The sequence below is a fragment of the Cataglyphis hispanica genome, chromosome 6 (assembly GCF_021464435.1).
Source record: "Cataglyphis hispanica isolate Lineage 1 chromosome 6, ULB_Chis1_1.0, whole genome shotgun sequence".
NCBI classification, from domain to species: Eukaryota; Metazoa; Arthropoda; class Insecta; order Hymenoptera; family Formicidae; genus Cataglyphis; species Cataglyphis hispanica.
The window spans coordinates 8,007,290-8,021,817 of record NC_065959.1 but is presented as its reverse complement, the minus strand read 5'-3'; the positions used below and the strand labels follow the sequence as shown (position 1 = coordinate 8,021,817).

General features: G+C 36.5%; 3 protein-coding genes across 3 annotated transcripts in view; 1 reads left to right on the top strand and 2 right to left on the bottom strand.

The window, feature by feature from the left end:
• LOC126850635 (RNA-binding protein Musashi homolog 2) overlaps nt 1-9,141 on the bottom strand; it is an 88,175-nt gene extending 79,034 nt beyond the window's left edge. Inside the window, exon 1 of the mRNA XM_050593826.1 lies at nt 8,716-9,141. The gene's annotated coding sequence lies outside the window, so the exon portion shown is untranslated. The remainder of the gene's footprint in view (nt 1-8,715) is intronic.
• Nucleotides 1-13,857, top strand: part of LOC126850642 (sperm flagellar protein 1) — a 34,767-nt gene extending 20,910 nt beyond the window's left edge. The window contains exons 2-6 of the mRNA XM_050593845.1: nt 12,036-12,168; nt 12,512-12,777; nt 12,874-13,166; nt 13,252-13,474; nt 13,553-13,857. Of these exons, the coding sequence (XP_050449802.1) occupies nt 12,642-12,777; nt 12,874-13,166; nt 13,252-13,474; nt 13,553-13,857 (957 nt within the window). The 5' untranslated portion in view covers nt 12,036-12,168; nt 12,512-12,641. The remainder of the gene's footprint in view (nt 1-12,035; nt 12,169-12,511; nt 12,778-12,873; nt 13,167-13,251; nt 13,475-13,552) is intronic.
• On the bottom strand, nt 10,036-12,090 carry LOC126850644 (proteasome subunit alpha type-2). Its single transcript, XM_050593852.1, has 3 exons — nt 11,970-12,090; nt 11,217-11,549; nt 10,036-11,059 (listed from the first exon to the last, which is right to left on the bottom strand). Exons 1-3 carry the CDS (start codon nt 12,008-12,010, stop codon nt 10,729-10,731), a joined length of 705 nt encoding a protein of 234 aa, XP_050449809.1. The 5' UTR covers nt 12,011-12,090; the 3' UTR covers nt 10,036-10,728.
• Nucleotides 13,858-14,528: the final 671 nt, after the last annotated feature.

Sequence of the window (14,528 nt, the reverse complement as noted above, 5' to 3'; positions counted from 1 at the left end):
ATATATATATATATATATATATATATATATATATATACACGGTGTGTTACTCGCGTCGCTGCGTCAAAGTAAACTCTGTACGCATCCAGAAAGTATGTACCAACTACGTACTTGACGCGCTGTATATCCCGTGTTTCACCGTCAAACAAGCTTGTCTTGATTCTCCGCGGTCTGAGTCTTCAACCCGGCCAAAAGTGTTAAGAGACAGTAAACTCTCTCTCGCAGTTTATATGCAACGTGAAACTTACGACGAACCGTCTCTCGTCCTTTTAGGTCAGATCTCACTGGATCTCTCTCTCCTTCGCGGGTCCTTCCGCTTCCTCTCGATCTCTCCGCCAGATCCTCCTTCGCGTTTCATTGTTTCCGTCCCCCTTCACCGTCTTCTACTCTCTCGACGCTTTTTGTTTCACCGTTTTATACGCCAACGTTACGTAGGCGTAGCTTACGCGTTTACTACGACGAGCGAAGTCTCGCGACGCTATTTCTCCCCGAAACGCGTATCTTTGCGGCTTCCTCGTTTGGAGGAGAGAGAAACGCGTGGAAATAAGTCTACGTGGATACGTCCTAGGCGACGTCGTAACTCACGATTTCGCGAGGATTCGCGGATGGGTAAGCCCCGATAAGATCCGCCCCGGTAATACTCTGGAGGATCGAACGCGAGAAGGGAATATATGTGTAAAACCGTATGTGGGACAAGTCGAAGTGCGCGGTATCCGAGGATTTGAACGGCCCCACACACCCCGTACATTACATCGAGGCCCTATCCTCTTCTTATTTTTGTTCTTTCCTTTTCTTTATATATATATATATTTCTCTCTTTCTTCTTTCTCTTTCTCTTCCATGGTAACGCGATAGCTCTTTTCGTTGGTTTCGTTCGATAGGCGCTGTTTCCAGATGCTACCGGCTTCCTATCTTCCGTTATAGACTGACGTTCATCGCAAATAAGAAGCAATCAAAACAAGAAATCGGGAAAATGTAATTCGACGATACGAAAAGGAAATATCGCGCGCGCGCGCGCGCGCGCGTTGCCTCGTCGTAAAAAATATATCTCCTGAATGCATAGTTACGGCGATGAATAGCATGCTGTATATATCGACAAAATGTAATATTAATAAGAAATTTTGACGTATTGACAAAAACATTCCTATCGAATTCTTCTCTCTTTTTTATATGAGATATTACTACATATTCTTTGTTTTTTTTTTTTTTTTGCGCAGAAAAGTGCTTTCTCAGAAGTTTTACATTAATTATTAAGAATTTTTACATTTAATTATTATTAAAATTAAAATTAAATTAAAAATCAAAATTAAAATTAGAATAAAGTTTAAAATTAGATTAAAAATAAAAATAAAAATTATTTTTAATAAAGTGAATGCAATCGGATTAGAAAATGAGGGACGACGAATCGAAGCAGACGCAATTTGCCAAATTCATTCGAAAGGGAAAGCGGGATATGGTGACTGATTAAGAATGCCTGCGAGGTGCCCGCCATAAAGACTACGGCGGAAAATTAATCTCACACGCGCGCCACGATGGGGAAGGAAACTCGACTCAATTACGAGGGTCAAGCCCCATAGGGGATCGGATGGTGAATATGTCACGATCGAGTCCGTCTGCAAATTGTTTCCTGCCAATTGAATCTTCTTTCTTATCCCGGCGCAATTCGGTCGAAAACCTCCGAGTAACATCGTGCAAGATATTTCGCGGTTAACTTGAAAACGAGAAAATCTCTATCATATCGAAAGCGAATTTGCCGATCGACGCAACAATAAATTGTATTTCATTTTTTCATTCAATTATTCAATAGTATTTCATTCATATATTCGAACGGAAAGGAATTGATTATTTAAGTTTGATAAAATATATGTTTTATACGGTTTTGAAATATCAATATGATATTGTGTGTCTCAGTCCGTTTAATTTATTATCCTCTCCCGAAAAAAGAACCGAAATAAATAATATACAATACAGTAAAATCGTTTATAATTTAATCTACTTATCTGTAGAGACAAACTCGTTAACAAATATGCCAAAATGCAAAAAAAAAAAAAAAGATAAGACGTATTTAACTAATGTGTTGTGTTGTTTTACTACATTTATGGACGAAAGCGTTCGGGTTCTCATCAAGGAAGCAAGGTGCAGATGGTTTTAACGACAGCTCGAGTTACTAAAGGGTTTGGGTTTTAGCGTCGTCGACCTTTCGCCCTGTCGCATCATCGTGCGCGGGCTCTCTAAACGATAAAGTATCCAACTAATCTCTTCTACGCGACTATACTGTATCTCGTGCGGAAAGGAGATAATGCACCGATGCCACGTGATGCAGCGGCATGCAGAATTAACCGAGTACAATATCCCAGGATATCCAAATACGAGATATTCGAGGACTGTGAGCACGTAACGTCATATATTATAATGTATTCGAATTATGTGCCTATATCGGTCACAAAGACATTAATCTTTTGTATTATGATTAATAGAAAATCGAAACATATAAATAATTAATAAAATGTAATTTATTTAGTAGATTATTTTAATCAATTTCAATTTCGGAATTATTGATGAGAAATCAAATTTATTTCAAGACTTGATTTGACATGATATTTATGAAAATTTTAGCAAAGAGATGACCTTAATTTTCAAATATATCGCCATATGTACGATAATTCTGACGTATTATATTTTCTATATAAAATTCGAGATACCTTCCTTGACTTATGCATTTAATAATCGAAAATTTATTTTCATAATTGAGGATAAAATAGATGCATAATATATTTAGAGGAAAAAAAAAAAAAAAAACATTTGTAATATGCTATCTGAAATTATAAATTTGCGTAAACGGCGTTTTATTCGCGCTTTTAACACGATTGCTTTTTTGTGAAAAAAAAAAAAGAGAAAAAAAAACAAGCATTCCTATATCTGGAAACTTTTGCAATAGCCCCGTGCGGCGAAATTTACCGTATCGTGGATTTCCATCCCTCCATATGTGAGCATCGAAAACGCATTCTCCGCAAGCGATGCTTGGTGCTCGGTCCGAACTTTCCCGACCCGAAATGCTATAATTTAGAACCGCAGAGAACAGTTTACCGGCACGCGGACTCTTTCCGTCGCCATCGGCGAACAGAAAAATCGATCGCACACTCTGCTCTTTCAATTCGATAATCCCGTTTTTACTGAAAATATAATCGCTCTTTAAAATAGCGTTACACAAATAAACGAATAACGGATTAACGCACACCCTTAAATCGTCTTTCGCTTCTCTTTTAATAAACGATCATATATATTCATCGATAAGACATTAAACTGAAGCCAAGAGTCGTAACAAGATTGAATAGTGACAGGTAAATCGTTTGACAAGAGCGACAGGCGGGGGAGCGAGCGGAAGAGAGAACGGGTTAAGAAGGAAGAGAGAAAGTGGTAGCCATTAACGTTCCTTGTAATTTGACATTAGCTGTCTACCATCAGCAACGCTAGCTTAATTACATTCCACAATGCTCTGGCCGCTTATTGTATTCTTGGACGGAGTTATGTTTCCAACCGACGTCGCCGGCATTAAGTACGACGCGACAATGACGCGTGCGGACCCGACGTACGCAGATGCAAACATGTCATCCAAAGAGGAAAATCCGAACAAAATGCATATATCTAGTAGACATTGAACGGCAAAGTTGAAACGTATAACTCATGTTGGTTGGAACTACAAGTTAAATGGCCTTAAGAAACACTAGTCTGTCATCTTCTATTAAGCTTGTATCTCTAAGAATAGCAAAAGCCAACAGTTTCTCGTTAGATTAAATTATGTAATAGATGAATTTTTGGCTAATACGCAGCAACGTAACTTTTCTGGGAAGTAAAATAAAATAGATTATATAATAAACAAGCATATATTTTAACAGATAGTATCATTATGAGAAATATATATTGTTTCGTTTTATTAATATAAATAAAAATATATTTTCAAAACAAAAAATTGATATCGAACAAAAGTTCTTTTTCAAATCATCAGAAACGAATCGGAATCCTCGATTAGCGCGAAGAGAATAATTCAATTTTCTTCATATACAGAATATTATAAGTTAGCTTCGTAAGTTTGATTAAAAAAATGTCACGAAAAGCTTTAGCTCGTCACGCCCTTCTCGCCAAATTGCCTGATAATGTAGAAAAAGAGAAAGATAGGGGTCCAGAAAAAAAAATGACACGTAGAGGAGAGAAACGGATAGATCGGATCGGCAGCGTCGTCGATCTAATTTTATCCGTGTCACGGTGGACCGAACCCGAAGAGGGAGGATTCTCTCTCTCCATCTCTCTCCTACACCGTGTGAAAAGGGAAAATCGCGCTTTTGCGCGATCTGCCCACAACGGTCCGGGATGGAAAAAGCTGCTCATCGAAGCTTGCGACGACGACAGAAAACAGAAGCGATCGACGTCATCCAGAGGCTCGTTAGGCCTCTGGAAGGCTTTGATCGCTCGGCCATCTCTCACCGAAGAGAGACAAAGAGATGCTCCGCCTGTGTACGTAACGTCATATCAGCTGTGTATTGGCGCGAGGATGTGAAACACGAAAGTTTAAATTCGGTCAAAATTCTTTGCAACTAATTCCCTCTATAAATCTCACCTCGTCACATTTAATACGATTTAATTTTTCGTACGCATAAAAAAACTATAGAGAAACTATAAAATTAATTAAAATTAATTATTTCTCGCAAAAAGTATATGATTATGACCGATTGACATCGAATATTTTGTTCGCGATCGAAAAGTGAATGTATTATTCGAGTTTTTATCGAGTTTCCGCTAAGCTGGTCGAACGATCTCGGAGATCTGGAGACAAAGCAAAATATGAGAGACGACTAATGACTAAAAGTACACGACGCGTCACGATAAATTGCTCGTCCCGTTTTCTTTTTGTCCACGAAATCGAGAACGGTAAAAGCGCCGAATCATTTTCCGTGATCGCGCGGATGCTTTTTGCGACGTTCAGGATGATTAGGACCAGAGATAGGAGGAGTTCAAGGACGGATGCGATAAACGCAAAGACCTGTAATCTAGCAAAAAAAAAAAAACACTCTGAAACAAAAAAGCGCATAGCGCATCGTTTCGCGGTCGCGACAGATTTCTGCGAAATTATCAGCTGACCTCGAGCTACTATCCGATATACGCGACTCTCTGAATCATCTCAGAAAAAGTATAAGACAATCATCGCATAGAAGAGTAATGCTCTGATTCACGGGAAAAAAATTGCAGCAATTATCTACTACTGTATTTACGCAAATTTATTATAAACATAGCTTGATGAAAGAATAAAAATTGCACGGGTAAATCTCGTTTCACACGCCTTTCTGCGTAGATTGATGAAATTATTCCAAAATTTTCCAGCTCTTTACGACGAAATTCTTTATAGAAAAAAAAGCGATACCGCACCCTTTTCGAAATGATCGATTTAACTAATGATACACGGGAGAGAAAATCTCAGATGCTTACAACGTATGTCGGTGTGTCGGTCGTCAAAATGATACGCTTTCTTAGCCCTTTAATCGTCGTCGACGCATTTCCGCGACTACGCGATTCGCATGACCAGCATGTAATTAACCCGCCTGTAATTTCGCCTCACATAACGCGCATAAAGACCGTGGGCCAGATGGTGGCCCTAAAATAAAGAAAGAGAAAGAGAGAAAGAGAAAAAGAAAAACGAAAAAAAAATGCAACGAAGAATGCCGGCGGGAAGAGGAGGTAGGCGTGCTGTAATTAGACTCGAGCGATGTGCGTACAATGTTAGACTGACGCGATTCTTTCAGCGTCCTGCAAACCGCAATAGTTCTCGAGCGACGGTAAACACGATCATTTAATGTTCTTACTACTAATTAAAAGAGTAAAATAAGAATACAACGCGTGTCCATCCATCTTCGATGCTACTCGAGGGATTCAATTTTTTTTTCTTACCACGTCATTTTTTTATTATCTCCGAATCTTACTAGAGCGTCGTCTAACGTGTAGGGAAGAATTTCAATCATCGGATAAATGATAAAGTGCGCGTCTATCTCACGCTTTTCAGAAAAACGTGGATCATCGAGACGAGCTGTCATTGCTCGACGAGCTTGTGATTGCCTCTCAGAATTTTTAATAAGCGATATCGACGACGTTCGCGAATTGTCGTAATGGGAAGATGCGTAAATCCGGTTGTTTGCTCGATTTGAACACAAGATCGGAGGGGGACGAAAAAAAAAAAAATAATAATAATCGCTCGCAATGTCGACATTAAAATTGCAAAGCGCGCGGGCATGAGGTATCCTGCGCTTCTCCTTCGATCTTTCTCTCCTCTTTCATTTCTCTCCCGACGTTGTTGGTCGTGATTGTCCCCGGAGATCCGCTTCGACAAGTAGCACTAAATGAAAAACCCGCCGTCTGTCGTTAAAACGCGTTTGCGTTCGCGAATGCGTTATATTAAAGTCTACCATTGTTCGACAATGGCCCTGGATACGCGAGATGATGATGGAAGGAAACCGGAGGCATATTCCTTTTATACTCTCTCGCGAAATCGTTTCTCTGAGACTAGCAGAGAGACATCGATTCGCGCGAGAAACTCACAGGCGTAATAAAGATAATGAAGACCGATAAGTCGATAAAACTGAAAAGGCTGATAAACCAAACGGCGTGGACGACAGAGTTATTCGGCGAAATAAAGTTTCACTTGGAAATTTTCTTAGGAATTGCTTGGATATATATATATATATATATATATATATATATATATATATATATACACATATATATATCTCTTTAACGCCGGTCTCTCTTGAAGTGAATTGATTATAATAGTTAGAAGGAATTGTGCGAGTGACTGACTACTCGACTTCCGGCAAAAGTTACGAATACAAGAAGAAAAATGGAAGGAGTCGCGCGGAGTAAGGAGTGGAGTAGAGTAAAGTTCATAATTTGTGCGAAGTCTCTCTTTCAGGTATATCTTCATATTTAAAATAAACTTCATCAATTTTGGAGTTGCTTCAAACTCCTCGAGTATAACTCGAAATTTATATCAATATTATATTTGCCGCATGTTCGTATATTCATGTAACGTTGAACTAAAGATTGCCAAGCACGCACAAAAATCAAGAAATTCGAATATCTAAAAAAAATCGCGTATAAAAAAAAGACGTATAAATTAAAGAAGATAGTAAATTCTAAAAGATAAAAGGCACACAAAGAGCGTCAGAATCACTCGGGTCGTAAAATCATCATAATCAGGTGAAAGTAGTCCTTATAAAACTATTATCGCAAAGAATGAATGATAGTGATTATTTCTACCGTTCGTTAATCTCTTCCGGAAGAGATTTATCTGGAATAAAACACGAAAGCAGCTTAAGAAGTTTTTTTTTTTATTGAATATAAAATTAAAATTAATTTTTGCGCGATATATATTTTGTCTCATTCGCTGATATCTCAGCAAGCTGAGCTCTTTATGACCGCGAATTTTCCGAGCGCGAAGTATCCGATCCCCTCTCTCTCTCTCTCTCTCTCTCTCTCTCTCTCTCTCTCTCTCTCTCTCTGACGTCTCGCGATAGTTGCCGGTTCGCGTTGAGCTTGATGAAAGATCAATGAAATTTCGCGCACCGAGTTCCGGCATACCGAGTCTGGATCCGAAAGGGATGAGCCGTTGCGTATTCCGGATAGTATCGGCGATCGAAATTTATGGCACGCTTAGAATTGGGCCGCATCGATTCGCTACCTGTCGCGACGAGATGAGATTGCTAAACAAATCTGTTCACATTTCATTTCGATCGAGAAATGTCAAGACGCTCTGCGCGAATCAATTTATTATTCATCCTAAACTTATTCATTGTATACAATTATTTTTATATACGCTTTTATTTATTATTTTTAAATATTTTATTGTTATTGTTATTAATATTCATGACTACATTATCTTACCCAAGAGATATATCAATTAATTTATCATTAATTATCATTAAATGAATAAATAATTGGTAAATACTGGTAAACTAAATTATTAATATATTTGCTATCAGTGTATTTATATATAATAATTAATCTGAAGTTAATTAATATGCCTTTTCATATGAAAAGGTAGATAACACACACGTACAAGTCGCTAATCTAGCGTTAATTAATTCGCATTATTATCGGTACACCAACGCGTTAATTACTTTCCTCATTTGCCCAAAATATATATGAAGGTACAATATTATATATTAATTGAATTTAAAGAAAAAATAAGAAGCACGTAACAGAAAGTGAATGACAATGCGCGCGCGCGTGCATGTGTACTAATTAAAATTCCACAAAATTACATATTATTACGGAAGGTGATAAAAGGAAGAGAGAGCACGCGTAAAAGTCACTTGATATTTGGCGATCAGTTTTCCCGCAACATTAACCCCCGGGAGGGCAGCTAAACGGTCAATAAAATCGAACTAAACTAGCAAAATTCGGGACTTGGTCGCGATGAGAGGCTCGTCATCGTGTATAATTGACGAGTCGATGGCAATCGACTATCGAATATATGCTACGCGACAGAAGAGGCGCGATACAGATTTAAACCTGTCCATTTCAGTTACATTTTTCTGACACTTCGTCCATCCCATCTCTCTCCCTTCCTCTCGCTACCTTATTTTTTACTTCATACGTAGAAACCGTATACACATACACGCGTCTCATGAAACTGAGGGATGATCGCGCATACATATACATATATCTTACCTGCGTGGACATTCGTCCCCAGGAAGCGCGGATCCGAGGTGAGAGGAGATCGGCGGGCAAGCCGAGCGATCAGTACGTGGGAAGCGGCGATGGGTTCATAGTAGCAGCCTGATGACAGCGCGCGGGATGACAGACGCGACGACGCAGGTGGACAACGCAGACGAGCCGGTAGGCCAGACAGCCGCGCACCAACTGCAACAGTCGTGGCAGAGGCAGCGACATCCTCCCGCGATATCCCTCTGGTCCTCCACTATAATCGTGTCATCCTCGCGATACACGCTCGATCGATATAAACGCGCACTTCCCTGTGTGTGTGTGTTGCACTCTCGGACGCGATCGATAACTGGCAGTCGTTCGCGCGTCATTACCGACGGCGAGATTGATGCCCAAATCCAGATAAGCACAAGCGTGATTAATTATATTGATTAATTATATGTATATTGCTGTCATGTTGATTAATATGATTAATCATATTGCTGTCATGTTACGAAAAATAATAATTGTTGCAGAAAGACAGCAACATCGTACACACACATTTGGCTATGTGATAGATAGAGTCTCTCGAAAATATAACGGAAAAATGCGAGAATAACTATAATTAATATACCAATGCGTTCTTAATCGAAATCGGAAAGACGATTATACGCGAATTACGATATATTATGACGGATACTAGGCACTCGACGAGATTTATTGTTCGCAATTTCGAACGACAAATATATCGCGAGAAACGCGATTCGAAGGCCACTGCAGGCGATCCATTTCAGCCGGTTTTCAGTTACTGAGGCAATTCAAACTGATTTTGCGATTGTCGAAGTGTTACGATGAACATCAGGCACTTGACAAAACATATACGCGATACTTTTTCGCACTTTCGAACAACAATACATCGCGAGAAACACGATTCAGAAACGACCGTGCGATCCGTTTCGGCGGGTTTCAGTTACTGAGGCGATTCAAACTGATTGAGATTCTTGAAGTACCTATCGAAACGAGCGCGGGTGATTTAAAATGTGAAAATAAAATAAAACGTCTAAAAGATCATTATATTTTCTCCAATATTATAACTTTCTAAATAGTTGAAATGCATATATATTTGTATGATTCGCAAATATATGATAATTCAAATCGTGTAATAAAATTTTCTGAATGTTCCAAAATATTTTTGTTTAAAATTTTATATTTTAAAGATTTTTTGGTAAATACATTCTAATAAATATTATAAAAATAATTGAAATATAGTGTAAAAATTAATTGCAATAACCCATTTAAAAAAATTCCAATATCGAAAATACTATTAAAATATTAAAACGTGCAAAATAAAATTCAAAATTTATTTATTATTTCGCATGTATACTTCAAAAGTTTGAAATATCTGAAAAATCACGTATAATATAGAGATAATATAAAAAAAGAATAAAAAGTCTACATTTCTAACATACATAAAAACATGCACTTTCTCTCTTTCTTTAATATTTTTATAATTATATTATTAAACTCTGTGTAAATTACTTACTGTTCAAGTGATTAGTGATAATAATTACTAATTACCAATTGTCAAAAAAAATTATATAATTTATATAATTTTTTTCGTATATTCTAAGTACATATATGTCACAGATTTTTTATATGAAGGTCGTGTTCCAAAATTCACTGCCAGTATTAAAAATCTATAATATACGTTACATGAATTATAGATTTTCAGTATTGGCAGTAATTTTGGAATAAAGCCATCAATTCATCGTTTTTATGAAAAGCCTAGGCTGTTTATAAGAAGTTAACTCATCAAGATTTAATGCTACATAAAAAGATTAATTTTACAAAACTGTGTAACATATATGTGTATATTATAGTGGATAATTGTTACAAAATTCAAAATGGTTTCTATATTATCATTGAAAAAATCTCTGGTTCTTTTTATATTGGATGAGAAAATTTATTATAATATGATTTGAATGCATTAACGATTGCAAAGTTTTACTTCCATAATACATTACAAAAAAAAACTTAAGTTTAAGGAATATTGGCAAGATAATCTTTAACATTGGAAGGATCCAACTTTCTGAATCCATTTGCGTCGCAAATGCCAACTTCGATATTATCTGCAGTCATTTGACCTTCAAAACCTTCTTTCAGTGTAAGAATGGCAGTGTGAACAGCATCGTCCAATTCCAGATCCTCGCTGTACCTTTTTTCGAGAAATGTTTTACCATTGATGAAATTTTTACCCATTGCAGTTGCTTTCCATGCAAAATACGTGCCAGACGGATCGCATTGGAATAGATAGGGCCTATCATTGTCCCAACCACAAATCAGAAGAGACACTCCAAAGGGCCTGACACCTCTATAAATTTACAAATTCAAATTATCTCTTCGTCATTATTTGTATCTTCTATTTTTATTTATTTAATTATATCTTTAATGATTAAAAGCATATAATACTTAATTAAAAATTTCAATAAACTCTCTCTACAGCGATGAAAGACAAAATGACAACTTACCCAGATTGTGTATATTCTTGCATGACCATTGCAACGCGTTGAACGAGCTGCGCAGTCGGGATAGGTTCCCGATAAACCAGGAGATACTGTTGTGCCATTTTTCGCGCTTGCTTTACCAACAATCTATAGTCTGGACCCATGCCGCTATAAACCATGCCGATATGCTTTGTAATCATTTCGACTTTACTGACACTGTGCTCATCATAGAGGATAGATTTGTGCTTGTTCTCGGTGGCGAGAACGACGCCGTTCAACGCCTTGATACCCACGCTCGGGGCACCGGCGGCTACCGCAGCCAGAGCATATTCTATCTGCACTAGCTTGCCCGATGGACTGAAAAAAAAAGATTTCATTAATCGACATGTCGACAGAATTATGCAAATGTCCAAGTATATAAATTACTGTAAATAATATATAGTATTTTTAGGAGTTTTGACACTTGACACATATATGTCAAAATTTGACGAGTCATTCTGTCATAAAATTATCCAACTTCACGCGTTTTTTAAATAAAATCTATACGTGATTATTTATAGTATTTAATAATAATATTGTTTAATATTACAAAACACTACTGATTGAAGTAAAAATTCACTATAATGGAAAAGTGCCGAGCATAAAGCTAGAGGTTACAGAGGTTAGGTTATTGTTACACTCATTTCCAAAAGACAGTATCTGTTTTTTATTAAAGCATAAAATGCCGTTTCAAATCCTATTAATTCACATATGCAATTGTTATGTTAATATATTTACCTGAAAGTGGTTAACGAAAAACTGTACCGCTCCGAAGCCATGACAATTACTTTTGCAACAATACAGGAGACACAGGAGTAAGCAAGAAGTACACCGATAAATATCGAATCGAGAATCGAGAAGTTTGATGGAAGGGACTGACAACTTGTAAGAATCAGACACGAAATGTTCCTAGATGCATTCTTAGGAATAAAGCAAGGTAGTTTATATCAGAGAGAAGTTTGAGAAGCCACATTTAAGCAATTTCGATTTTTTATTTAGAATTCTGGGTAATACTCCACGATATATAAAAGATATTCTTTTATTATTTTTACGGAAAAATTAATATTGCAATAACATATTTATTATAGCGAAAACTTCAAGATTATTTATCACTAATTGATCATATAAACATAAAAAAATTAATTATTAATAAATAATATATTTTATATTAATTAATTAATAATTACATTTCTCAAAGTTGATTTTTTCGATTTTTTTTTTGCGCGACTGATGGTTGATTAACTTCAGTTCAAATTAAAAATAAAGGAAAATTTTCGCAGATCGATTATTGCAGATCTCGATAAGAAATTTTGTGTCGCAAGAAAAATCGGATGACAGCATGTATCGATACTTCTTTATTCATCGTCCACGCGCTGCAACGTGAAAAATAATTGATTAAGAATATGATTGATGGTCATTGATAAAGAAGGAAAAAAAATGATCGGCGACACCCAGAATCAAACGGACAAGGAGCTGTTCGCGTGGATCGACAGCATTCCTATCTCGAAGCCCGCGAGAAACTTGACGAGGGATTTTTCTGACGCCGGTAATTATCCTCCTTGACAATGATCATTTCCCATATATTTATTCTTCCTTTTTTAATGAATAATTTAAACTTTATTATATTGGGGCAAATTATTAGTTCTCATAGCAGAGATTTTGAAAGTATATTATCCTCGATACGTGGAACTTCACAATTATGTGCCGGCGAGTAATCTGAACATGAAGAAGGAGAATTGGAACACGCTAAATCGAAAGGTACTTGCTAAGATCGATATGAAATTGAGCAAGGACACGATCCATCATTTGGCGAATGCGTCGCAAAGCGCGATCGAGAAGCTCCTGCTGGAGTTGAAAATGAAAATTTTAAAAAACGACGAAGAAACGCACAGGCTGAAATCCAAATATGATGCGGAAGGTACTCGATATCAAATAATCGTATTTACTTAACACTAATTAAACAATAACAATAATCATTGTTTTCTTTTAAATATATAATATTTGTATACTTTATGCACACACAGAGGAAAAACTTGAAGATTCGCCAACGGACAATCAACTTAATTCATCGGCGGAAAGTTCAAAGAAAGTCGAGGCCGATAAGAAAATTAATGAAATTAATCCGTCAAAATTTGCGCGTCTCATACAAGGACTCCTCTTCGTCTTCAGTTGGATTATCTGTCCTTTTCGTATATGGAATTTATTTAGCTTCTGCAAACTTCCTCGTTTGGGCAGATATAGGCGTGAGATATTTAAATGAGATAATTCGCGTGATGGATTTTGCGCGTAAAATTGACGTGTTTTCAAACGCGTTTATATAGGCAACGCGCTTGCGGACATCGAGACAGAGGGAATTAAAAACGGAAATGATGAAACCGTTCGTCGCGCGATTTATATGAAGCTGAAGCAAGAATTACGTGAAAAAGAAGAGATAATATGCACTTTGAACCACAAGATTACATATCTGGAGAGTTCGATGAAAGTCAAGGATCTACGCATCTCCAGCCTAACTACGCAAATCCTGCAAAATGGACTCGAGATAGATCAATCGACGATATCAAGCGGTGACGCTCGCGTTAAATTACGATCGCGATCGCACAATTTTCACGAAACCAAAACCAATTAGAAATTCATATTACGAAAGCAATTATAAAAAAAAATTGCATATTTTGTTAGAAAACTAGAAATGAAAAATTGTGCATTACGTCATTTATTATATTGCATGTAGCATAGCATTACTTTCCTCTCTCCTTCTCATCGCGTTATAATTAACATAATTAATTAACATCTTAAATTAAGTGAAAATTAAATATCAAAATTCACTGAATTTAACCCGTACTTAAATTTGTCGAATTTTTTAGATAAATAAACGCTTTTAACGAAACACATTCTCTGATTAATCGCGAAACTTTTATCTTTTAATGAAATAGAAGTTTATTGCACCGTGCATGTTTCGTAGCGTGACAAATCATCGTCCTATTCCGATTCTTTAAAATTTGATTTATTAAAAAATAATTAATTGATTTAATTAATTAATTATTAATCATTTTCTTTAATCGAGAGAAGATTTCATATAACGCAAACTCTATAGTTTAAATACTTTATACTACACATACTTTCTCTCTTTCTTTCTCTTATTTTATTATTACGCTCTATATTAACATTATATTATATAACAGTATATTAATGTCCTATTTTATTGATCTTTATATCTTTATGTATGACTTAGCGCGAGACACTATTGTGTCTCCTGATTGTTTTTCTATTCTCGATTATTAATATTCAAAAATATTATTA

What these genes read in the sequence shown, in the direction of transcription:
- LOC126850644 (XM_050593852.1), bottom strand. Translation starts at nt 12,010, where the DNA reads ATGGCTTCGGAGCGGTACAGTTTTTCGTTAACCACTTTCAG. An exon ending in TTTTCGTTAACCACTTTCAG is followed by an intron (nt 11,550 to 11,969) that starts GTAAATATATTA and finishes TTTTTTTTTCAG; the next exon opens with TCCATCGGGCAAGCTAGTGC. An exon ending in CAAGAATATACACAATCTGG is followed by an intron (nt 11,060 to 11,216) that starts GTAAGTTGTCAT and finishes GTAAATTTATAG; the next exon opens with AGGTGTCAGGCCCTTTGGAG.